At 49.0% G+C, this 24,646-nt stretch overlaps 3 protein-coding genes and 1 long non-coding RNA gene across 4 annotated transcripts in view; 2 read left to right on the top strand and 2 right to left on the bottom strand.

The window, feature by feature from the left end:
* Window positions 1–10,064, top strand: part of lrp6 (low density lipoprotein receptor-related protein 6) — a 23,421-nt gene extending 13,357 nt beyond the window's left edge. Inside the window, exons 6-23 of the mRNA XM_089127112.1 lie at window positions 1–208; window positions 305–476; window positions 1,384–1,600; window positions 3,012–3,301; window positions 3,419–3,645; window positions 3,725–3,909; window positions 4,699–5,025; window positions 5,510–5,712; window positions 6,102–6,304; window positions 6,388–6,578; window positions 6,877–7,086; window positions 7,265–7,390; window positions 7,571–7,807; window positions 7,960–8,070; window positions 8,250–8,480; window positions 8,644–8,780; window positions 9,369–9,466; window positions 9,553–10,064. The exon at window positions 1–208 is cut by the window's left edge and continues 189 nt beyond it. Of these exons, the coding sequence (XP_088983238.1) occupies window positions 1–208; window positions 305–476; window positions 1,384–1,600; window positions 3,012–3,301; window positions 3,419–3,645; window positions 3,725–3,909; window positions 4,699–5,025; window positions 5,510–5,712; window positions 6,102–6,304; window positions 6,388–6,578; window positions 6,877–7,086; window positions 7,265–7,390; window positions 7,571–7,807; window positions 7,960–8,070; window positions 8,250–8,480; window positions 8,644–8,780; window positions 9,369–9,466; window positions 9,553–9,850 (3,671 nt within the window). The 3' untranslated portion in view covers window positions 9,851–10,064. The remainder of the gene's footprint in view (window positions 209–304; window positions 477–1,383; window positions 1,601–3,011; window positions 3,302–3,418; window positions 3,646–3,724; window positions 3,910–4,698; window positions 5,026–5,509; window positions 5,713–6,101; window positions 6,305–6,387; window positions 6,579–6,876; window positions 7,087–7,264; window positions 7,391–7,570; window positions 7,808–7,959; window positions 8,071–8,249; window positions 8,481–8,643; window positions 8,781–9,368; window positions 9,467–9,552) is intronic.
* On the bottom strand, window positions 1,279–2,051 carry LOC148965110 (uncharacterized). Its single transcript, XR_016150064.1, has 2 exons — window positions 1,739–2,051; window positions 1,279–1,649 (listed from the first exon to the last, which is right to left on the bottom strand). It is a non-coding gene; the product is annotated as an uncharacterized LOC148965110 (long non-coding RNA).
* A 2,597-nt stretch (window positions 10,065–12,661) lies between the features above and the next one.
* Window positions 12,662–14,281, bottom strand: c4h11orf98 (chromosome 4 C11orf98 homolog). Its single transcript, XM_039660595.2, has 4 exons — window positions 14,131–14,281; window positions 13,618–13,742; window positions 13,279–13,364; window positions 12,662–13,025 (listed from the first exon to the last, which is right to left on the bottom strand). Exons 1-4 carry the CDS (start codon window positions 14,164–14,166, stop codon window positions 12,889–12,891), a joined length of 384 nt encoding a protein of 127 aa, XP_039516529.2. The 5' UTR covers window positions 14,167–14,281; the 3' UTR covers window positions 12,662–12,888.
* A 1,548-nt stretch (window positions 14,282–15,829) lies between these two features.
* LOC120470901 (uncharacterized) lies at window positions 15,830–23,633 on the top strand. The gene is made up of 9 exons (XM_039660581.2): window positions 15,830–15,964; window positions 16,539–16,738; window positions 16,904–16,999; window positions 19,477–19,572; window positions 19,656–19,766; window positions 20,294–20,420; window positions 20,615–21,140; window positions 21,355–21,386; window positions 21,671–23,633. The coding sequence occupies exons 1-9, from the start codon at window positions 15,928–15,930 to the stop codon at window positions 22,993–22,995; spliced, it is 2,550 nt and encodes an 849-aa protein (XP_039516515.2). The 5' UTR covers window positions 15,830–15,927; the 3' UTR covers window positions 22,996–23,633.
* Window positions 23,634–24,646: the final 1,013 nt, after the last annotated feature.

Here is a 24,646-nt window from a genome sequence, read left to right as displayed (position 1 = left end):
TCGACGGCAGCGACCCGCGGGTCCTGGTGACCTCGCAGGTCAACCACCCCGACGGCATCGCGGTGGACTGGATCGCTCGCAACCTGTACTGGACGGACACCGGCACGGACCGCATCGAGGTGACCCGGCTCAACGGCACCATGAGGAAGATCCTGATCTCCGAGGAGCTGGACGAGCCCAGAGCCATCGTGCTGGACCCCGTCGCCGGGTGAGCGCTCCAGTTCGTGATGTAGTGGCACAGGGTGTGTGCTGGGTCATGGGTCGTGTGTGTGCTGAAGCTGAAGAGTGTGTCCCGTGTGCACAGGTACATGTACTGGACGGACTGGGGTGAGGTGCCGAAGATCGAGCGCGCGGCTCTGGACGGGTCGGAGCGGCTGGTTCTGGTCAACACGTCTCTCGGCTGGCCCAACGGACTGGCGCTCGATTACACCGAGAGGAAGATCTACTGGGGCGACGCCAAGACCGACGTCATCGAGGTGAGACCACACACACACACACACACACACACTCGTCCCGTCGGCTTGTGGTTTTAGCCACATCTGGTTACGATTGCGGCTCCGGTCCGTTTAGAATAGAGTCTGAAAGCCACAGCGCTGCGGTCACGACCGACCCAAGATGGAAACTTCATTTCCCCAGAGAGACGGTGTGTGTGTGTGTGTGTGTGTCGGATTCAGTAAGTGTTTGTCAGAACGCCTGTACAGAAACGATGAGGCTAATTTATGATTCAGCTCACCTGAGCGGCCTATTCCTGAACACCCGTGACTGTGGACGCCACTGCTCCTGTCACTCTGACCTCGTGAACTCTGATAACCCTAATGTTGAGACGGCGGAAGTCATTAAAAGTTGCATTTTCAGTTGAATTTGGGGGAACCACTGAGCTATTTTAAGGACTGTTGTTTGATTTGTTCACTGTGAACAGCTGAAGGACAGTTTGCCAGTAAACCTGATTTGCAGGTTGAGTGTTATCGAAAGGACCGTTAGCTGGTTAAAGGTCTGTTCCTTCATCGGCTGGACATCCATTTAAATTCAGATTGACTGGTGTCATTAACCACAGTCGCCGTTTCCATGGATACGGTGTTGCGCGCGAGCCTTGCAGCATTTCCTGTTCATTCAGAGGATGTTTTTTTTTTTAATTTTTATTTCACCTTTATTTAACCAGGAAGTCCCTTTTCCGAGGGAGACCTGGCCAAGACGGCACACCAGATTCAATTTATATACACCATGCTGATGGATGATTTTTATTACACGTCTTTATTTCTTTATTTTTTTATTCTTGAGTCTTTCTTTTTTTTTCTTAACTATAATTATTACTTATTTGTATTTTTATATAAAAACACAGTGTGATTAAGTTCCTGACCGCTGCTGGTGTGTGTGTCTCCGCAGGTGATGGAGATGGACGGCTCGGGCCGGCGGGTTCTGGTGGAGGAGAACCTCCCGCACATCTTCGGGTTCTCTCTGCTGGGAGACTTCATCTACTGGACGGACTGGCAGCGGCGCAGCATCGAGCGCGTGCACAAGACCAGCCTGGAGCGAGAGGTCATCATCGACCAGCTGCCCGACCTCATGGGCATCAAGGCCACCTACGTCACGCAGACCTTTGGTGAGGGGGCGGGGCTACACGTCAGGGGCGGAGCTTGCTGCTATAACACCTACTCGCGCAAAAGAGTTATTGATGTTGAGGAATGACCCTTTCTCTAAGCAAAATGTGATTAAAATGTTTAGTGAAAAACTACATTACCCATGATGCAGTGCAGGAAATTCCACCAATTAGAGTCTTGCGTGCAAGGTCCAGACCGGATCTGTTTTATACGACTGATGGAGTTCGTATACACAGTTCACACGTGGTTCCCAACCTTTTTTTTTTGTCTGAGACAAGAGAATAGTTTAGAATAGTTTTGTTTTTTAAACAAACGGTATGTTTACTATAACCAGACATGTTTATGCACAAATAATAGCCTATAATATTGAAAATACAATAACAAAAACATCAGTAGGCCCATTGCAGTTTTAAAACGTAAGCTTGGAGAAGCCCATGTATAGGCCCTATTAGAAATGCAAAAACAGAAATATTCACAGTGGTGTGTAGGTAAAAAAATAATAAAAAAGTTAGAATATAGGCTATTACTGAATGACTGCTGTCTGCGGCCTCAATACTCACAAGTTATCTGTGAAGCTTTATCAGTGTGAGGTTTCCACGCTTTTGGTGCTTTAGCGAGCGATAATAAACTTGCGTTTTTAACACACTAATACGTTTTTCAGAAGAACACTGTAGCCGGAACTACTTCCCTCTGTGTACATCTGTGACGAGCGCAGGAACTGTAGTACTCCGCAGCGGCAGCGACCTGAACCACTGTAAAATAGTCCCGATGGAAACGCGTATTATAGGTGTACCACAGCGGTTCAGGATAAGACAAACGGATTCAGGATGAATTCGCTCATTATTTAAATTTTGAACAGAAAAAAGTTAACAAAACATGAGACGACCCCCCTTTGGGAACCGATGCCATAGACTGTATAAAACACTGGGTGTAGTGTGTGTGACGTCAACTGTCGTGTTTCTGAAGACCGATCTTAAAGCCTAAAGTGGGCGGAGCCGGCTGTCGTCATCTTGGCCGCGTCACTCCCGGATAAACAAACATGTGCAGCGAGGCGGATTAGCTGAGGTGACGTGACGCTAACACACAGCAGACAAACGGCTAGCAGTGACATCAGCGGCAATCCACCTGTCACTCAAGTGGCCACGCCCTTAATTATGCACATCTTTAAGGCTTAATATCATTTAAACGGATGAGTTTAATGAAGTTGTCGTGAAGAGCAACATTAGCGATAAAGGGCAAAACCAGTTTCTGCTCACATGTGTTTTCCTGCTGTGACGCTGCGGGTCTATGGGAGTGAGTCTCTTCTGCAGCGCCTCTAGTGGCCAGTGGAGGAACAGCAGTGTGTGTGAGAGAGAGAGAGGTTCTGCTCGGGTGGTTGATGTGTGTGTGTGTGTGTGGCCCTGCTGTTCTCAGGTGTGAACCCGTGTGCGCTGGCGAACGGCGGCTGCAGTCACCTGTGCCTGTATAAGCCCCAGGGTGTGTCGTGCGCGTGTCCCATCGGGCTCGAGCTCATGTCGGACCTGAGCTCCTGCATCGTCCCCGAGGCCTTCCTCCTGTTCTCGCGGCACACCGACATCCGCCGCATCTCGCTCGAGACGCACAACAACAACGTGGCCATCCCCCTCACCGGCGTCAAGGAGGCGTCCGCGCTCGACTTCGACATCACCGACAACCGCATCTACTGGACCGACATCACGCTGAAGGTACACACACACACACACACACACACACACATGCTCGTTCACTCTCTCTCTCTCTCTCTCTGAAAGCTCTAGTGTGTGTGTGTGTGTGTGTGTGTGACGTGTCTCTGGCGTCCTCAGACCATCAGTCGGGCCTTCATGAACGGCAGTGCTCTGGAGCACGTGGTGGAGTTCGGCCTGGACTATCCCGAGGGAATGGCGGTGGACTGGCTGGGCAAGAACCTGTACTGGGCCGACACCGGGACCAACCGCATCGAGGTGGCCAAACTGGACGGGCAGCACCGACAGGTTCTGGTGTGGAAGGACCTGGACAGCCCTCGAGCCCTGGCACTGGACCCAGCCGAAGGGTGAGTGTGTGTGTGTGTGACCCGGCTGAGGGGTGTGTGTGTGTGTGTGTCTCACACTCGTTCTCTCTCTCTCTCTCAGCTTCATGTACTGGACTGAGTGGGGTGGGCGGCCGAAGATCGACCGGTCTGCGATGGACGGTTCTGGACGCCTCACGCTGGTGCCGAACGTGGGCCGAGCGAACGGACTGACCATCGACTACGCGGAGCGCCGGCTGTACTGGACCGACCTGGACACCACGCTCATCGAGTCCTCCAACATGATGGGTGAGCGCCCGCCGTGCTCTTGCTTCCTGTGCAGTGTTCAATATAAATATATCACATGTTCAAATGATGATCTTATAGATTAATCATGTGGATTTAAAGGGTGGTATAAAGATGTAGAATAAGTCTCTGATGTCCCCAGAGGGTGTGTGTGTGTGTGTGTGTGTGTGTGTGTGTGTGAAGCTTCAGCTCAAAATACCCCAGATATTTATTATAACATGTTAAAATTGTCACTTTTTGACGGTGAGCAAAAACACACCGCTTGTGTGTGTGTGTGTGTGTGTGTGTGTGTCTTTAAATGCAAATGAGCTGCTGCTCCTTTTACCTCTCACACACACACACACACACACACATGCACTGAAAAATTCCGAAACTTTTAGCCTTTTATGTTCAAACCGTAGTCAGATAAAGATGGAGAGACTCGAGGAAGCAACAGGACACTCTGATTGGTTAGTTGAAGAGTTTATGCAGCTGATGTGTAGCTAGTATCTTCTAGTCAGTGATTAGCATATTCTCTCATGATAATCTATAAATCGCGTCCCAGGGGCGGGGTTATGTAAATTAAAGGGTTGGTGATGTCACTAACCCAGGAAGAAGCTTGTGTAGTTCTACCAGCCGTTTGTTGTAGTCCTTAAAGTAAATCTCTCCGTTTGCTCTGAGCTTTGAGTGTGTGTGTGAGATGTTGTTTACACTCTAACCTCAACATTACACACTAACTCCAGTCCGAACAGTGAGATCATGATCAGCCGCCGCTGTAAAGCTAACGCGTGTCTGTTGTCATGATGTCCTCAGGTCTGGAGCGCGAGGTGATCGCCGACGACCTCCCGCACCCGTTCGGACTCACCCAGTACCAGGACTACATCTACTGGACGGACTGGAGCCAGCGCAGCATCGAGCGCGCCAACAAGACCAGCGGGCAGAACCGCACCGTCATACAGGGGCACCTGGACTACGTCATGGACATCCTGGTGTTCCACTCGTCGCGTCAGGCCGGCTGGAACGCCTGCGCCGTCACCAACGGCCACTGCTCGCATCTGTGCCTCGCCGTGCCGGTGCGCGGCTTCGTGTGCGGCTGCCCCGCGCACTACTCGCTCAACCACGACAACAAGACCTGCAGCGGTGAGTGCTACGTCTGCGCAGCGCTAGCGTCATCTAACATGTGACTGTGTGTGAGCATCATCAGCTGAAGAACTCTCACACTTCAGCATTATTAAACGCAACAAACACTCAGTCTTAAAACAAGAACACTCACAAAACTAGCAATCGCAACAAAAGCTACGACTGACATTAACAGAGTTTCAGATTGTCAGGTTCAGGAACTCCTCAGATGTAGAATATCTGCAGTTCATCCATCAAATATACAGTAGAGATGTAGGCACAGTGTGTGTTCTCCGTGTCCTGTTGTGTTATTATAGAGACGGAGGAATATGAGCGCTGTGCCTTTAAGAGCTGCGGGTGCAGTGCACCGACACACACACGAGCACAGCACACACACTCATGCTGAGTTACACACAGGAATCCACATTTAGATTTTATAACCGTATCCGTTCCCGACGCTGGGTCGAGCGAGATGAGTGGTCACATGACTCCGTCTGTCCCGCAGCGCCCACATCATTCCTGCTGTTCAGCCAGAAGACGGCCATCAACCGCATGGTGATCGACGAGCTGCAGAGTCCCGACATCATCCTGCCCATCCACAGCCTGAGGAACGTGCGCGCGCTGGACTACGACCCGCTGGACCGACACCTGTACTGGATCGACTCCAAGCAGAACCTCATCCGCCGCGCGCAGGAGGACGGCAACCAGGTCTCACACACACACACACACACACACACACCATGTAGGGCACTATCGGGTCAGACATCTTGTGGTGTTATTCCCTACTTTTACCCACAATCCTCTCTGAATTCAAGTGTACATTCATGAATCATTAGATGTGTTGTTTAGTGTGTGCTGGAGACGTCTGACTAACATGCGTTCAGTTTCAGTCCATCAAATACTATTCGATTCTAGACTACTACATCTACAGTAGGGTTAGCTCCTCAGGTGTGTGTGTGTGTGTGTGTGATGGTGGTGTGATGTGTGTGTGTGTGTGTGACGGTGGTCTGATGTGTGTGTTTCTCAGAGTGTGTCGGTGGTCTGGTGTGTGTGTGTGTGTGTGTGTGACAGTGGTCTCATGTGTGTGTGTTCCTCAGAGTGTGACGGTGGTGTCCGGTGGCCCGAGTCTCGGCCTCCAGCCCTTTGACCTCAGCATCGACGTCTACAGCCGCTTCATCTACTGGACCAGCGAGGTCACCAACGTCATCAACGTCACGCGGCTCGACGGCTCGCGGGTTGGGGTGGTGCTGCGCGGAGAACACGACAAGCCCCGCGCCATCGTGGTCAACCCTGAGCGAGGGTGAGCGCCGTCATGTGATCTCAGTGCTGTCATGTGATCTTGCCCTGTGCCGTCATGTGACCTCAGTGCCGTCTCCTCCACAGGTACATGTACTTCACGAACCTGCAGGAGCGCTCGCCGAAGATCGAGCGGTCGGCGCTGGACGGGACGGAGCGAGAGGTTCTGTTCTTCAGCAATCTGGGCAAGCCGGCCGCGCTGGCCATCGACAACGAGCTGGCCAAACTCTTCTGGGTCGACATGGACCTGCGGCGCATCGAGAGCAGCGACCTGTCCGGTGAGGGCAAAGGTCAAGCGTGATCACGTGACCATCAGTCGCGTGTTCCGTCTTCATCCTTTATTAAGCTTTACCTAAACGAGGAACGAGAAAAATAAATCAAATTAAATTAATACATAAAATGAACTTGATAAGAATGCAAATTACACACGTGTGTCGAATAACGGTGTATATACACAGAGAAACTGTAGAAGTGCACATAGAATTATACATGTGTGCAAGTGACGAACGGCTCAGGGTTATTACTCACAGTAAATGCCCCGCCCCTCAGCCCCTGACCACTCCCCTCTCTCCGCAGGAGCCAATCGGATCGTGATCGAGGACTCGAACATCCTGCAGCCGGTGGGCCTGACGGTGTTCGGGAGCTTCCTGTACTGGATCGACCGGCAGCAGCAGATGATCGAGCGCATACACAAGGTCACGCGCGACGGACGGACCAAGATCCAGGCGCGCATCGCGTCTCTGAGCGACATCCACGCCGTACACCAGCTCGACATCCAGGAGTACAGTGAGTGTGTGTGTGTGTGTGTGTGTGTGTGTGTGTGTGTGTGAGTGTGTGTGTGAGTGTGTGTGAGTATTGATCCTGTTAGCTGATCTGTGTGTGTGTGTGTGTGTGTGTGTGAGTATTGATCCTGTTAGCTGATCTGTGTGTGTGTGTGTGTGTGTGTGTGTGTGTGTGTGTGCAGATAAACACCCCTGCACGTCTGATAACGGCGGCTGCTCTCACATCTGTATCGTGAAGGGAGACGGAACCACTCGCTGCTCGTGTCCTGTCCACCTGGTGCTGCTGCAGGACGAGCTCTCCTGTGGAGGTACACACACACACACACACACACACACACACACACACACACACACACCGGCTCCCCTGAGCAGTTACCCTAACCTCTAACCTCTAACCTAACCTAACGAGGTGTACTGCATCCCTCAGGCTCTCACACACACTCTCTCTCTCTTACTCGTGTGTGTGTGTGTGTGTGTGTGTTCCCCAGAGCCGCCCACCTGTTCCCCGGAGCAGTTCTCGTGTGTGTCGGGCGAGGTGGACTGCATCCCTCAGGCGTGGCGCTGCGACGGCTTCGCGGAGTGTGACGACAGCAGTGACGAGCGCGAGTGTCCGGTGTGTTCGGACGAGGAGTTCCAGTGCGACAGCCGGCAGTGTGTGCATCTCTCGCTGCGCTGCAACGGCGACGTCGACTGCCAGGACCGCTCCGACGAGAGCAAGTGTGAGGGTGAGGTCACCGTATTACTGCCACACACACACCATAAACGGGGAACAGGAAATGGATGAGACAGATTTAAAATAATCTAGGCCACAAGACGGTGTGTGTGTGTGTGTGTGTGTGTTCTGCTCGTTCCCTGACGCCTGTCTCTCCCCCTGCAGTTTTCTGTCCCATGGATCAGTTCACCTGCGCCAACGGCCAGTGCATCGGCCGGCACAAGAAGTGCGACCACAACACCGACTGCACGGATAACTCGGACGAGATCGGCTGCTGTACGTACACACACACACTCACACACGTGACACACACACACACACACACACACACACGTGACACACACGTCCATACCGAACAGACATGACCGGCAGGAAAATGTAATTGAATATGAATCTACAAGAGGATTCAGGACACCGTGTGTGTGTGTGTGTGTGTGTGTGTGTGTGGTCCTCAGACGCGACGGAGGAGCCGGCGTTTCCCCCCAGTAACACCATCGGCTCGATCGTGGGCGTGGTGCTGGTGCTGTTCGTGGTGGGCGCCGTGTACTTCGTGTGCCAGCGAGTGCTGTGTCCTCAGATGAAGGACGACGGCGAGACCATGACCAACGACTTCGTGGTCCACGGGCCCTCCACGGTGCCTCTGGGATACGTGCCTCACCCCGGCTCTCTGAGCGGCTCGCTGCCAGGTGTGTGTGTGTGTGTGTGTGTGCAGAGGTGTGTGTGTCCAGCCCCGGCTCGCTGCTCACGTGTCTCTCTCTCTCTCTCTCTCTCTCTCTCTCTCTCTCTCTCTCTCTCTCTCTCTCTCTCTCTCTCTCTCTCTCTCTCTCTCTCTCTCTCTCTCTCTCTCAGGCATGTCTCGGGGGAAGTCTGTGATTGGCTCGCTGAGCATCATGGGAGGCAGCAGTGGGCTGCCGTACGACCGCGCTCATGTGACCGGCGCCTCGTCCAGCAGCTCGTCCAGCACCAAGGGCCCGTTCTTCCCTCCGGTCCGTCTCACACACACACACACACACACTCACACACACACTCACACTCACACACACACACACTCACACACACACTCAGATCATTATAGGAGCGCTTCATATAAAGACGGCAGGAAAGGGAAGTTGCGCTGCTCGTTTCTCCTCTACTGTGTCGTATATCGAGTGAAACAGGAAGTAGAACACGTGTGGGCGGGGCTTGACTGTGTGTGACTGATTCTGATTCATCATTATTAACACAATAACAGATGCGTTGCTCAGTGTTTATGTTCGTTAATACACTAAGCAGTGTTTCCTGATTGGATCTGACTGTATAGACGAATCAAAAACTCAAAGAAGGTCATATTGATATTCCTTAAAAACGCTGATTATTTCAGTGTAAACGTGATCAGAAAGGAAAGATGAGCTTTTCTTTAAACATTATAAGTTGCTTTGAGCTCTTTAGATAATCGACATTATCGTCTCACCACTAGACCTCTACTTGTATACACAGTGGGATCACAGCTGGTTCATGTACTACTACATGCATCATACTTTAATATTTACTAATATAACATTGATCACAGTAATATGAGGTTCTGGTGTGTGCAGATCCTGAACCCGCCCCCGTCTCCGGCCACCGTGAGGTCTCAGTACACCGTGGAGCTGGGCTACTCGTCCAACAGCCCGTCGACGCACCGCTCGTACAGGTAACGCCGCGCGACACAGGTGCCGAGGTGTACGGCGTGCAGCGCTTGACTGTGTGTGTGTGTGTGTGTGTGTGTGTGTTCTGCAGCTACAGGCCGTACAGTTACCGACACTTCGCCCCGCCGACGACGCCGTGCAGCACAGACGTGTGTGACAGCGACTACACGCCAGGCCGCCGGGCTCCGCCCACATCCACGGCTGCTAAGGGCTACGCTAGCGACGTGAACTACGACTCGGAGCCACTGCCACCGCCGCCCACACCGCGCAGCCAGTACCTGTCGGCGGAGGAGAACTGCGAGAGCTGCCCACCCTCGCCCTACACCGACCGCAGCTACTCACACCACCTGTACCCGCCCCCGCCCTCGCCCTGCACAGACTCGTCCTGAGCACAGGCCCCGCCCCTCGACCCAGACCCCGCCCTGCAGACTCATCCTGAGCCCCGCCCCCATCACGTGTAAATATCCGTCTGGAGACTTGCGTCGGGTCTGGCGGCTCCCTGTACATTTTTTAAAAGAAAAGAAAACATATTTATATATTTTCTATACAGTGTTTATTGGTTACGCCATAGAGCTTTGTATTAAAAGAAATTTGTACATTTTTTTTTTTTTTTAAAGAGAAAGATTTATTAAATCCACACAGACGTGATGCGTTGCCTTAATCCTGGAGTCCTGAATCAAACGCTCACCCAATGCCAAATCCCCACAGCGCCCCCTGCAGGCCTGGAGCAGCACACACTGTGAGCCACTCGCCGCCAACACACGCTACTCCTATTTTTCTACTGTTTTCTCCGGAGCGCCGGCCCTGAGCTCGCGTCACGGCTCCTCGTGCCTGAGCGTTTTTTACAGCCATTTTTCACTTTTTTAAATCTCAGTGCCCACAAAAGCTCGACTATTTTTGTACCACATACTGTGTAGATACTGTATTTATAAGCTAGCATCATCATGTCCTTCAGTGCTGCTGTCGTCCTGTCTCGTCCCGTCAGTACAGCACGGTGTGTGTGTGTGTGTGTGTGTGTGTGCAGACGCTCTCCTCTCTCCAGCGCTGGTGTGTGTGTGTGTGTGTGTGTGTGTGTGTGTACAGACGCTCTCCTCTCTCCAGCGCTTGTGTGTGTGTGTGTGTGTGTGTGTACAGACGCTCTCCTCTCTCCAGCGCTGGTGTGTGTGTGTGTGTGTGTGTGTGTGTGTGTACAGACGCTCTCCTCTCTCCAGCGCTGGTGTGTGTGTGCGTGTGTGTGTGTGTGTGTGTGTACAGACGCTCTCCTCTCTCCAGCGCTGGTGTGTGTGTGTGTGTGTGTGTGTGTGTGTGTACAGACGCTCTCCTCTCTCCAGCGCTGGTGTGTGTGTGTGTGTGTGTGTGTGTGTGTACAGACGCTCTCCTCTCTCCAGCGCTTGTGTGTGTGTGTGTGTGTGCAGACGCTCTCCTCTCTCCAGCGCTGGTGTGTGTGTGTGCGTGTGTGTGTGTGTGTGTGTGTACAGACGCTCTCCTCTCTCCAGCGCTGGTGTGTGTGTGTGCGTGTGTGTGTGTGTGTGTGTGTGTACAGACGCTCTCCTCTCTCCAGCGCTGGTGTGTGTGTGTGTGTGTGTGTGTGGGTGTGTGTGTGTGTGTACAGACGCTCTCCTCTCTCCAGCGCTGGTGTTCAGCCCGTCGCAGCTTCAGGACAATCATGAATGTGTGTCAAACAGCTGTTCCAAATCTCAATCCTGTTCTGCAAGGGCTTCTGGGTAACGCCACGTTTTTAGTTCCTTTATGATTCTGCTCACACCAGCATTTCCGTTTTCTTAACTGCACTTTACAGGAGCGGTTCAGTGTGTGTGTGTGTGTGTGTGTGTCGGTCCGCCGGGGTTCGAACTCTCGCCACTGAACGCTTCATGTTTCTGTGGAGAGCGTCACGGGTCAGACGTCGTTGCTGGAATTGTGGGAGAAATGTCTAAAGCACTTTTGAAGGAGTGAGCAGGATTGATTCGCCACAGAATCTCGTCATTATTCATGTTTTATTTCGATTCTTTGCGAGGATGTGTTCAAAGGTGACCAACATTTGGTTTCTCATCATGAAATTTCCACTATCTCGAGTTTTTGTACATTGAACATGCTTTACTTGTAAAACATTGTATAAAACAGATGTGTACAGCTCATTCAGTCACGCCTATAAGCTGTTGTAACAAATGAAATGTTTTTTTTTTTAATAAAACTGAGTGAACTTTTACATTTAAAATGGTGAAGTTCCACATTTGTCCACGTGGCGGCGCAGCGGCTTTACAGAGTGACGACAGCGATTAACGAAAACTGAACGTTTACAAAGATACAACATTACAGAAACAAGAATACAGAGCAAATCAAGGTTAGATTTTAAAAAGTTCTCTTCCATGAGTTTTTATTGTTATTAGAAGTAATATGAATGTGTGCATCGAAAATATCAAGTCATTCCATTTCATTTTCTCCAGAGGGGAATTTATTTTTAACAGTAACTTATAAACATGTAAATACGGCCTTACTGTGAGCTATATATGAAGAGTTCAGATGCAAAAGCCTCTAAATGCCATTCGAAATTTTCTTCTAAAATGACCATTTTTATCAAGCTTGTATATTTAAGTTCAGTAATTTCACTTAAATAACAATTAATAGGTAATCTTCATTGCCATTTAAGTGAAATTACTGAACTTAAATATACAAGCTTGATAAAAATGATCATTTTAGAAGAAAATTTCAAATGGCACTTAGAGGCTTTTGCATCTGAACTCTTCATATAGATCTATAAATGTTTTTTGCATGTTTTAGTGAAAAACTTCATCACCCATGATTCCGCGGAGGTGAGTCACCGGAAGCACTGTTTGTGTGTGCGTACTTCCGCCTGCTGTTCAGAAACACGAAGCGCATCTGCAGCCAATTAAGTTATTTATTTACACAGTTATCACGAATGCGTTCGGGTGTGTTGGCACTAGAGTCCGTCAGGGAAATCCATGCTGATAAATACACGAATGGCGAAACAAATAAAGCGGTGAACTCTTGAGTGACGGGCGCGCGCATGTTGCTGGGGGTCGAGGCTGCAGTTGCGCATGCGCAGCACTAGAGGGAGTCTACCCCAACACCGTGGCGTCGCGAGCGCTCCAGGAAAGCTATTTATGAACATTATTAAAGTTTTTAAAGCATATTTATTACAATAAAGTATAAAATGTGAAATATGGAACATGATTTCTATGTGAATATAGTAAACTATTTTATTCTTATGATCAACATTGATAACAGAAATGTCTCTTAATCAGCATATTAGCATGAACTCTGGGGGATCATGGGACAGTATTTTGCTTGAATTGGTCAATAAATTCATATTGATAACTAACCCCACACACACACACACACATCTTGAATTCACAGTGATGTGAGCGAGTGAAAGGCTGACGTGAGTCCGATCATGAGAAACTCAGTGTTATTCCACATCCATGGTCTCCAGCGCAGGCTCCTGTGTGTGTTTCACCTGTGTGTGTGTGTGTTTCTCCAGTTTCTGTGTGTGTTTCTCCGGTTTCTGTGTGTGTTTCTCCTGTGTGTGTTTCTGTGCAGCGGCGTCTGTGAGGAGAAGAAACACACATGAGTGTCTGACATCGACACACTGAAGCAGAATCAGAATGAGAGTCACTCTCTCACACACACACACACTCTCTCTCTCTCTCTCTCTCTCTCTCTCTCTCACACACACACACACACTCTCACTCTCTCTCTCTCTCTCTCACACACACACACACTCTCTCTCTCTCTCTCTCTCTCACACACACACACACTCTCTCTCTCTCTCTCTCTCACACACACACACTCTCGATACCTTTCTCCTGCTCCATGTGCTTCAGCTGCTTGATCAGTTTCCTGCGCTTCTTCCCCGAGAGAGTGATGTTCGCTCTAGAGCTGGAGCTGAGAAACACTGCAGTTAACATCTGTGTGTGTGTGTGTGTGTGTGTGTGTCACCTCCTCTTCTTCAGGAGTGTGTGTGTGTGTGTGTGTGTGTGTGTGAGTGTGTGTCACCTCCTCTTCTTCAGGAGTGTGTGTGTGTGTGTGTGTGTGTGTGTGTGAGTGAGTGTGTGTGTGTGTGTCACCTCCTCTTCTTCAGGAGTGTGTGTGTGTGTGTGTGTGTGTGTGTGTGAGTGAGTGTGTGTGTGTGTGTCACCTCCTCTTCTTCAGGTGGTTTCTGGTGATCAGGTCTCTGTCGATCACGGCTCCTACGATGCGTCTCTTCTTCCTCTTCTCCAGACTCAGAACTCTCCGTCTCTTGAACAGGTTCCTGGCCAGTTCCTGAAACACACACACACACACACACACACACACACACACACACATTTACATTACAGTCTAAACTGATCATTCAACATCTAATACAGATCTGTAAATTATCCTTGTAAATAAAATCAAGAACGAGAGTAAAACCTTTCTTCATATGAGGCTTATTTGTATTCATTATCTTAATAATAATAATAATAATAATACCGATGATTTATTATAATCTTTCTAGTTTTTCTTCTCTCGTTTGTTGTGTTTCAAGTTTTAGTGAAGCAACCAATAATAGCGCAGAGGAGGAGCACGTGCTTCATCATTCCGGTTCATCACGAGATAAAACACGACACACACACACACACACACACACTCATCAGCAGAACTCAGTCCCACTGATGAAGAAACTCACGGTTTTGGGTCTGTTTATTCTCCCTCCTGGAGCCATGATGATGATGAGGATGATGTCCTCGTGCTGCTGCAGCTGCTCTGTGAAGCCGGAAGCCGCGAGAGATAATTTACAAAATAAAAGTCCCCGAACGCGCACTAAATTAGTTTAATAACTACAGAAAATATGTAGAAAATATATGAAAATCAATGAATCTGCGTTAGGGTTAGGTCGGCCATGCATTATTAAGATGCCAGTGTGTTTTTGAAGATATTTAATATTAGAAATACTATTTGTACATTTATAAATATGTTATGCACCCTTCATTTATATATAAAATGGGCTAATACAAATACTAGCCAAACACATTTCATATTATTTTCAATTTTACAAACATAAGAAAGTGAAAAAGACTGTCTACGAAATACATTCGTAAATACGAAAATCAACACTCGGGTAAAGTTCAGACAATCTTCCATAAGATGTAATAATTACATTGCTATTAGAAGTAATGACATTTCTTAACAACGTGTTTAAAGCCATATTGTGTGATTTTACCCCCATCTAGCGGTGAAAAGATATATGGTCATCTAGTGAATATTAGTTTCTGTTCCTCTCAATTCCGATTTCGTTTTAACTCCTACGGTGGCCAATGTAGTCCAAGATTAACATGGCTTCCAGTTCGACCTCGTCCATGAGTGTTAAGTCAAACGTAAACGCGAAAGGCGAAGCTTTAATTGTCCCTCTTTGGCTAATGTACTTTCAAGATGGAGGGGCAACATGGCGACCGACATTAGAATCCCTTACCAAATCCTTACCAGAGAATCTCTAATTGAAGAGAATTGGCACTGGCTGGTTACTTCAAAGTTTTATTTTATTTTATTACAAATACATTCGGGTGATAAATCAGTGAAATAAATAAAGCGGTGAACTCATGAGAGTGTGACGAGTGCGCGTATGTTTTGGTGGTTGATGCTGCAGTTACGCATGCGCAGCGCTAGAGGGCGACACACTCTTCTCTAACAATATGTCAACATGTATGCGTCATAAATAATCATATAGAAATACCTTTTACAGTCTATGAGATATGTGCTTGTTATCTGGACGGACATGAAGCTTGAATTAACGAGACTGTAAATATATATGGATTTAAATTGTATATAAACGGATCTGTAACGTTTTATAACTAACATGTAATTTGAAGTGTAGGAATACACGTTCGCCTTTAAATTATGCAGAGTATATTTCTATATAAATTCCTTAAAAATTTTATGTAAAACATCTCATTTTATTTTCCATTAATACAGTGTTAACACTTAACAGCAAATGTGTTTGAAGTGCAATGCATGTAATACTAGTGTCGCCACTAGATGCCAGTATAGCCGTAGAAATAAATAAATGTAAGAAAAGAAACCGAGGATTCTCTTCACACACAAAAACAGTAATGTGGGTTGTTTACACACACACACACACACACACACACACACACACACACACACACACACACACACACACACACACACACACATTCTTTGGTGTATACTCCTTTTTTTCATCTTTTATTGACTTATATTATAATATAACAGCTTTGTTGCCCACACAAAAGTTCTTTACAATTAAAAAAAGTATTTAAAAGTATTAAAAATATATAAAACCTCATCTTCTTCTCGTTATTATTATTATTACTAATATTAAAATTGATGTTAAAAAGACTCTTGCGCCGTTTTGACGCATCGCAGCGCTTTTATTTTATGTATTTCAGACCGGATGTGACGTCACGCACGGAGCCTAACGCACTGAAAAGCTTCAACATCGTTCCTTATGGACGAAGAAAACGGCGCTGAAATCACAAACACGGGTAAATAAATCACAAAGAGCTGATTTTACTGAAACTAAAGGTCAGAGTCGCGATGATTCTTCATTCAAACAGCGGCAGTATTACATCGAGGAGCAGCGCGTGCAGTTTCACTGACGGATCATTAAAGACGATCATTGTTGCGCTAATCAGCGCAGACCGGCTGTGTGTGTGTGTGTGTGTGTGTGTGTGTGTGTGTGTGTGTGTGTGTGTGTGTGTGTGTGTGTGTGTGTGTGTGTGTGTGTGTGTGTGTGTGTGTGTGTGTGTGTGTGTGTGTGTGTGTGTGTGTGTGTGTGTGTGTGTGTTATACTTGCAGGGAGTACGTGACTCAAAACGTTTGTTTGTTTATTAAAATCTTAACTGCTCTGTCTTCTACATTGTCCTTTTTGTAATCTTGGACCTGTTGTTGTGTATCTGTATTCTGGACACTTTTGTTATCAGATTTCTCTGACTGTGATAATGTTCTGGCTCTCCTGTAATTAACAACACATTAAAGTTAATATTTCTCTTTGTGAAGTTTTAACACTGTGTGTGTGTGTGTGTGTGTGTCTGATTCTGAATGTGTGTGTGTCCGCAGGCGGGCTCCCCCTGGCGTCTCTGCGTTTGCTGGTTCCTCCTCTACACCTCATGTCTGCCTTCATGTGGCAGGTGCTGCAGCAGAAGAGCCTGGTGCATTATGGGAAGCTGGAGGAGTTTGTGTCGATGGTGACGGAGACGCTGCCGCAGGTGCTGGGATACAGACGGAGAACACAGCTGATGCTGGGCCTGAGAGCGCGGGTCAGTGTCACACAGTGTGTGTGTGTGTGTGTGTGTGACTGCGAGTCTGACTGTGTCTCTGATTGCGTGTGTCTGACTCTGTGTGTGTGTGTGTGTGTGTGTGTGTGTGTGTGTGTCTGACTCTGTGTGTGACTGTGTCTGACTCCGTGTGTTGTGTTGTTGAAGATGGTTCTGGAGTTGTGTCGCGGTCCGGTGGATCTCAGGAACATTCAGGCTCATCTGGACAAACTCCATCTTCCAGACACGACGCCTGGACAGCCGGTACACGACTAACCCTATATACTATACACTCACCCTATACACTCACCCTATACACTAACCCTATACACTAACCTTATACACTAACCCTATATACTATACACTCACCCTATACACTCACCCTATACACTCACCCTTTACACTAACCTTATACACTAACCTTATACACTAACCCTATATACTATACACTCACCCTATACACTCACCCTATATACTATACACTCACCCTATACACTAACCCTATACACTAACCTTATACACTAACCCTATATACTATACACTCACCCTATACACTCACCCTATACACTAACCCTTTACACTAACCTTGTATAGTACAGCTTTATACAGTACAGATGTTTTCAGAGCAGCTTCACAGTAATAAACAGAAGCAAACTTCATCAGATATGAGAGAGATTCTGCAGGTCATGTTTTCTCTGGTCAGGGCCCGTATACACAAAGAATTTTATCTTACCACTAGGAGTACTCCTAAATCACAATAAAATATTTTAGCTAGGAGTTTCCTCTTAAAAGTTATTCTCAACGCCTTGCAGACCTGATCTTAGTAAGGAAAAATGACAACTCCTAAAGTAAGAGTGAGCCTTCGTTGCTCTGGATGACGTCAGTTCTCACGCACGAGCTTCCTCGCAATGATCACGGTGATTGGCTGTTCGATGACAGGGCCATCATGTCGAACATAACACAACAAATCATGGAATTACGACATCTAAACATGTCTAAGCCCAACACAAAATAATAATAGTAATGTCATCGAAATGCAAATATAATGACATGTTTGTGCAGTGAAGTGTAATTCTAAAAAGGCAGAGAGAGAGACAAGTCGTCAATTAAATTAAATTAAGGTAGCCTAAGGGCCTGCAGTGTTCACATATCGCGTCTTTTGCACTCTCAAGTTCGTTATTTTAAATGTAGGCACGCAGTGTGTGCTCGTTTTTTCCAAGCATGTCCGTATGGAGCGCACCGTAAAGGCCGATTTATACTTCTGCGTAGGGTGCGCGCAGTAGGTACGGCGTAGCATACGCACAGACGCGTCCCATTGCGCGTACCCTTCGCCGTCGCCTGACGCGCACCTCCTCAAAAATGTAACTACACGTCGCGACGACGCGGACCGCAAGATCGCTGATTGGTCGGCTTGGTAGCATCGCATTTCCTCCTACGCATTTCCGCACGTACCTTCTCACGCATTTCCATCACTGTCTATGATTTCCACACGTACCATCTCCTCCGAAGTCTTCTCTCATTTCTGCCTTTCAGTTTTAGTAATTTCACTACAGTGAACTGTTTTTCCACCTCAATAAGCTCCAACTCCAACATGATCCACTCTCTTTCAATCGCTATTGCTTGTAGTACCCTAGCCGCGAGGAATCTAAACACAGTGGAACATTAAAACTCTCCGCCGCCAACTAGCGTTTTGGAGCAGTACTGCAGAGCAACAAGACCTGAACGCAGAAGTATAAATGCTCATAACGGCGTCGCCTACGTGCGTAGCCAACGCCGCACATTACGGTGTACCCTCGACGCAGAAGTATAAATTGGCCTTAAGTCACCAACCGGAGCGCTTCGGGAAAAGGAGAACGCGGCGCGTCTTGAATGGTGCCTATTAATACCCTAATGAAAACCTCCACTCGCCTAATAATGAAAAACGACACTTGCGTTAACACTTGCTTGGCTAATTGACATCCTATTAGCCTAACTAGACTACTTAAAGCAAAGAAATGATGCTATTGAAGTAATGTAATAGTTGATGGGTATGAACTCGCCAAAACGGAAAAGAAAGCCCGACTGGACGCAGGATCGGTGACTGCTGCTGACCCAGATGGTGCGGAAAAAATAAAAATAAAAATATAATAAAAAGAAGAAAAGAAATTCGGCACTGGGATATCAAGCAAAACTTAGCGTGAGAATGGGAGAAGATTTGTGTGCAGATCAGTGCAGTGTGTCCACCAAAGCGCTTTTCCACGCCCCTGCCGTATGATTTCAATGGGAGCGCTGCGTTTTTTAAACGGCATGAGCGTACCGAGGCGCTGAACGGTTTTTTTCACGCCGAGCGCCCAGCGTTTTTACTGGTCGCTGGGAGTTGAAAAATGTTCAACTTTGGATAAAACGCAGTGCTCATCACTGTCACATTTTACCCAGCCGTCCAATCACAGTGGAGGAGGGGCGGGACTAAACCACACCGACCAACTGTCACAACATTCAAACTGCTGCATATATTCAGTATCATAGCAACGAAACATCTCAACGGAAAAAACGCTGCGCTGCCAAAACGCTCTCAAGCGCCCAAAGCACGGCGTCATCAGCACAGCGGCTAGCGTCTTCAGCTGGATACAAACGCTTTGGTGGACACACGGCCTTAGCCTTAAAATTCTTTGTGAATACGGCCCCTGGTCAGTAATGGTGGTGTTGTGTGGTGTGTGTTCTGGTCTGGTCAGTACTGACGGTGTTGTGTGGTGTGTGTTCAGGCTCCTGATGCTGATCTGAGAACCTGCGTCACTAATTTCAAAGCTTTGGTTCTGGCGCTTCTGAAAGACCCGGTTGAGAAAGCTTATTTCTTCCAGGTTAGACACACATCCGCTTCATCCTTCACTGATCTGTGTGTGTGTGTGTGTGTGAGAACATCCTGTCTGTGTCTCTCACACAGGAAGTGTTTCCTGTTCAATATGGCGATGGGTTCGACACGGCGTTAAAGGAAGTGATGTGGGATCTGCTCTCCAGCCTGGAGAAACTGCTTCCTGTGCCGGACTTGAAGAAGGTGCACACTCTTTCTTAGACACAGCTATAAGCAGATATTAAATCTTGGGAAAAGCTTTCAAACTTATTTTAAAGACGGCAGGAAAGGGAAGTTGCGCTGGTCTCTTCTCCTCTGTTGTGTCGTATATCGAGAGAAGCGAATCAGGAACGAGAGCAAGTGTGGGCGGGGCTTGATTGTGTCTGTGGGGAACTGATTGGATGGTTGTGGTTTGCTATTGGCTGATCTCATGTGAGTGACAGGTTATAGCCCCGCCCACATCATCAGAGAAGAGATGCTGAAGAGGAACTGATTCTGATTCAAGATTATTGACACTAATGATGATGCGCACCGATGAATCGTTCCCAATAAACTGCAATAACCAATAAAATAACAACTATAATTGTCCATTATAATTTCACTGTGACTTTAAACACTTTCTTTCCACCCCAAACTGAGCCCATGTTGTGCGTCCGGCCTGTTCAGCGATTCTGTGATTTGGTTTGAAATGACACCAAGCGTTTGTTCATTTTCTCCCTCTGTCGCTGCAGACGGTGTCGTGGCTCTCTCCTGCCCCCGCTGGCCTGGAGGACTGCATGCGCAGCGACCCGAGCGACCTGCGGCTCCTCCTGCAGCAGCACCGGCTCTTCAGCGCAGACACACACAGCTGGCACACAGGCAACCACACACTTCTCTGTTATGTGTGCATTTGTAGATCAGTGTATTATAGCACGCGCCGAGACTCCATCATCTGTAACTGCAGTAGTTTAAGCCGTACAGACGCAGGCCTATGTTGCAAACTTATATTAGTTTACTATCATAATCATAAACTCTCCGGGTTTGTCTCACAGATAGTGTGTGTTCTCTCTCAGGCGCTGCTCCGCGCTCCTCCGGCGACTGCATCGTGTCCTCGCTCTCAGTCCCTCCGTCGGCTCGAGCGGATCTGGCCTCGGATCAGGTGCTGTTCGTCCAGCCCGACTCCATCATCATCACCGACTACACCGAGGTGGAGCTGAGCAGCCACGAGGAAGAGGTGATGAAGATGGAGGAGGTGGAGCTGAGCAGCCATGAGGAGGAGGAGGAGGAGGTGATGAAGGTGGAGGAGGTGGAGCTGATGGAGGACGAGGCTCCAGCGACTGAAGACCCTGCTCTCCTCCCTGCCGAGACGCCCGACGCCGGGCTGCAGGAGGACCGGCCCGTCCCGCCGGACCCTGAGCACCACACACACACGCCTGACGCAGGACGTGACATCATAACACCGCAGGAAGCCCCGGCGCCCGTGTCAGACGTCACCCAGAAGCCCTCGGTGCGGAGAGGGCGAGGAAGGCCGAGGAAAACTCCAGAGTCCACGGGCGTAAAAACCCCAGAAGGCCCGGCGGCGGCCGGCCCGGAGCAGCGGTGCGTGACGCGAGACGCTAACACTCACAAACATTCATTCAAGATATTCTTGCATTTTAATACTATTCTTGCTTCCATTAACACTTATTTTCTCTTCTATAGCTATTAAAACAATAGCTATTGTTGTCCTATTGTCCGTTCTCCTGGTTCTATTGTTTGCTTTGGATGAAAGCGTCTGCTAAATGATTAATTGTAAATATTTTGTCTGTTTCAGGAGTGCCGTCACACCACATGGAGACCGTAAAGGTGAGAGAGCTGTGCTTTTACTAGATTAAAATGATTTACCGCTAAAGCTACTAGTGAAGAATGACATCAGTCCGTCGAGAACAAGACCAGATCGCTGTGATAAACCAATCACAAACTCCAGTAATGATTATAAATGGGGCTTGATTAGATGTAGCCAATCACAGACATATCCGATGAGTGCGAGAACACAACGGCCAATCAGAAGTGTTTATAATTCCTCACATTTTTAAAATGTGACCGCACTAGAATGCCATGTCAGAATTTCTCTCTGATGTTCCTCACAGACGCCTCTGACGATCCAGAAGCTTCCAGCGGCCCGTCCCGCGCACGGAGAACCCGCGGAGCCGAGCCGGAGGCCGGCGACAACCCTCGCGCTCGTCACGCCTGCTCCACCTGCGGGCGCAAGTTCACGCGGCGCTCCGACGTGCAGCGGCACCAGCTCACACACACCGGCGAGCGCCCGTTCCACTGCGCGCAGTGCCAGAAGACCTTCCAGCACGCCTGGGACTTGACCAAACACTGCCGCAAGATCCACGGCGAGGCTAGCTTCACCTGCCGCGAGTGCCAGAGCGCCTTCGCTAACCTGCGCGAGCTAACGGCGCACCACAAGAGGAGCCACACAGGCGAGCCGCCGCACTACTGCTCCATCTGCGGAGACGCTAGCGCTAATCCTGCCGCACTCGCTACGCACCGGCGGAGCCACAGCGCCACACACACCTACCGCTGCGAGCAGTGTGGCGAGGGCTTCGACACACTGATCCTGAGATCCGCTCACCGGCAGAGCCACCGCAGACGCTGCCAGTTCAAGTGCCCGCAGTGCGAGAAAACCTTCACGCGGCGCAGCGACGTGAGGCGCCACCAGCTAACGCACACCGGCGAGCGCCCGCACCAGTGTTCGCTCTGCGGGAAACGCTTTGGGCTTCGCTCCGGGCTCCAGAAACACATGAGCACACACACCGGCGAGCGCCCGTTCGCGTGTCCGCACTGTAGCAAGAGCTTCACGCAGGTCTCGATCCTGCGGCGTCACGAGCGCATGCACACGGGCGAGAGACCTTACCTGTGCTCACACTGCGGCAAACGCTTCCTCTCGCTCGGCGAGCTCATCAAACACGACAAGACGCACGCCGACGCGCGCCCGCACGCCTGCCCGCAGTGTAACAAAGCCTTTAAGTTCAAGCGTTCGCTACAGGAGCATCTGCTAGCGCACAGCGGCGCGCGCCCGTTCCCCTGCCACTACTGCGGGAAGATGTTCGCTAAGGCCTTCGCGCTGAACCGACACCACCTGATCCACACAGGCGAGCGGCCCTACGCCTGCGCACACTGCGAGCGCACGTTCCTCACCGGTGCCGAGCTAGCGCTCCACGAGCGCACACACACCGGCGAGAGGCCGTTCTCCTGCGCCGCGTGCCCGCGTCGGTTCCGTAGCTCGTCGGAGTTAGCACGACACCGGCGCACGCACTCCGACCAGCGGCCCTTCGCCTGCGGATACTGTCCCAAAGCCTTCGTTAGCGCCGCTAAACTCAAGAACCACACCAGGGTCCACACGCGCGAGAGCAAACCCAGACGCCCCGCCACGAAGGTAGCCGAGGTCAACGTCATTCTGACGTAGATTCGCACTGCAGATCCAACACTGATCATTACGGATGTTGCGTTAGTCTTCAGATCAAACACACACTCAAGCCCTCATCTTTTGCTCTTCCTCGTGTCCTTCAAACCCACGAGTCGCTCGTCTTCAGAACAAATGAAGATGATTTTAATGAGTCCGAGATTTCTGTCCCTCCATTGAGTGTGTGTTCAGCCTGAACTCTGACCCTTCATAAAGAGATGCTGAAATAAACCCTTTAATCCAAGACTTCTGGAGACACTCGTCACTCTACATCTCCACCTGGGGTACCCGAGGCTTTACTCACACACACACACACACACACACACACACACACACACACACACACACATGGTGAACTCTTGTTTGTTTGCTGATCAATGTTTATGATTTCAAGTTTTAATACATCTATCCAGACAATACATGCACAACTAAACATGCATAAACTGATCATGTGACTGTATCAGTGTGAGTGCGGAGTCGCGTCGGGCTAGCGGCGTACGGTCTGGACACACGGTCGCCAGCAGAACCTGTGAATGGAAGGAAGCAAATGAAGTGTGTTTTGCGGAGCGATATTAATCACTGTTCTCCATCTCTGCTGAACCAGAGCCCGCTGTGTGCTTTATTAAAATCTGACAAATACATTACGTCTTAAAGTTCCTTTTTTGCACATCTCCTGAGCGCTGTAAAGGCCTGAAGCTGTGTGTGTGTGTGTGTGCGCACTGCTCGTCCTCCACCAGGCCGGGTCTGTGTGCTGGCGCTGTTCCTCATGCGGACCCGCTGGACGGGACGGACACACGAGAGGCTCCGTGAACAAACGCCTCACAGAGACACAGCCGTCGCCATGACAACCGCTTTTGTCTTTGTTCTCTGTGCAGAAGAGATGTGATGAGCAGTGTGTGTGTGTGTGTGTGTGTGTGGGTTCACTGAGTCTGTACTCAGTTTCCTCAAGTATTCTGTCAATTCATATTCTTTGTTTAAGGCCAAACAGCATCCGAATGTTCGTCTGTTTCGTCTGTCCAGTGCTTTCGGCATTTCTCTTTTTGTGTTTTAGTGATTTGCTTTGTGCCGCGAGCTCTAACACCGATCGGCCGAGGGTTCTCTCTGGCTCTGTTCATGTCATCTGGGTATTTCTCTCAATAGCATAAAGCTCTCTGTGCCTCGTCTCTCACGTGGTTAGCAGCTTTGTTAAAGTCCTCCTGTGGTGTAAACCCAGCGTTTAATGTTGTTTGTGTGTGTGTGGTGTTTTTAATACACTTCAACACACACCAAAGACAGTCTCAAAAACACGCTTTGAAATCGCTGGTGTTTCTGACGTCACAAACCACCTTGGAACCAATCAGATCAATGGGTGATCGTCAACCAGTGAATCTCTGAGTGAGTGAGTGGAGGCGGGGCTCATTCAGCTCGTCTGCTGGTAGGGTTTTGCAGAGAGGTCTGTTCAGTAGATACGCTGTGGGTTGTTTAAGGTTTACGGCTTGTGTTTTGCAAACAGACACCTGCAGAAAGTATCAGTACGAAGGAAATCAAATAAGATTCGATGAACAATACTAAATGCTTTGACATTTAAGTCAAGTCACCTTTATTAACACAGAATGTTTCAAAGCAGCTTTACAGAGTTAATAGGAGAATAATGCGACAAAGTTTGTTTCTAGAT

The sequence above is a fragment of the Pimephales promelas genome, chromosome 24 (genome assembly GCF_988280905.1).
Source record: "Pimephales promelas chromosome 24, fPimPro1.hap1.1, whole genome shotgun sequence".
In the NCBI taxonomy this organism is placed as follows: Eukaryota; Metazoa; Chordata; class Actinopteri; order Cypriniformes; family Leuciscidae; genus Pimephales; species Pimephales promelas.
This window is presented reverse-complemented; position numbering and strand designations above follow the sequence as displayed.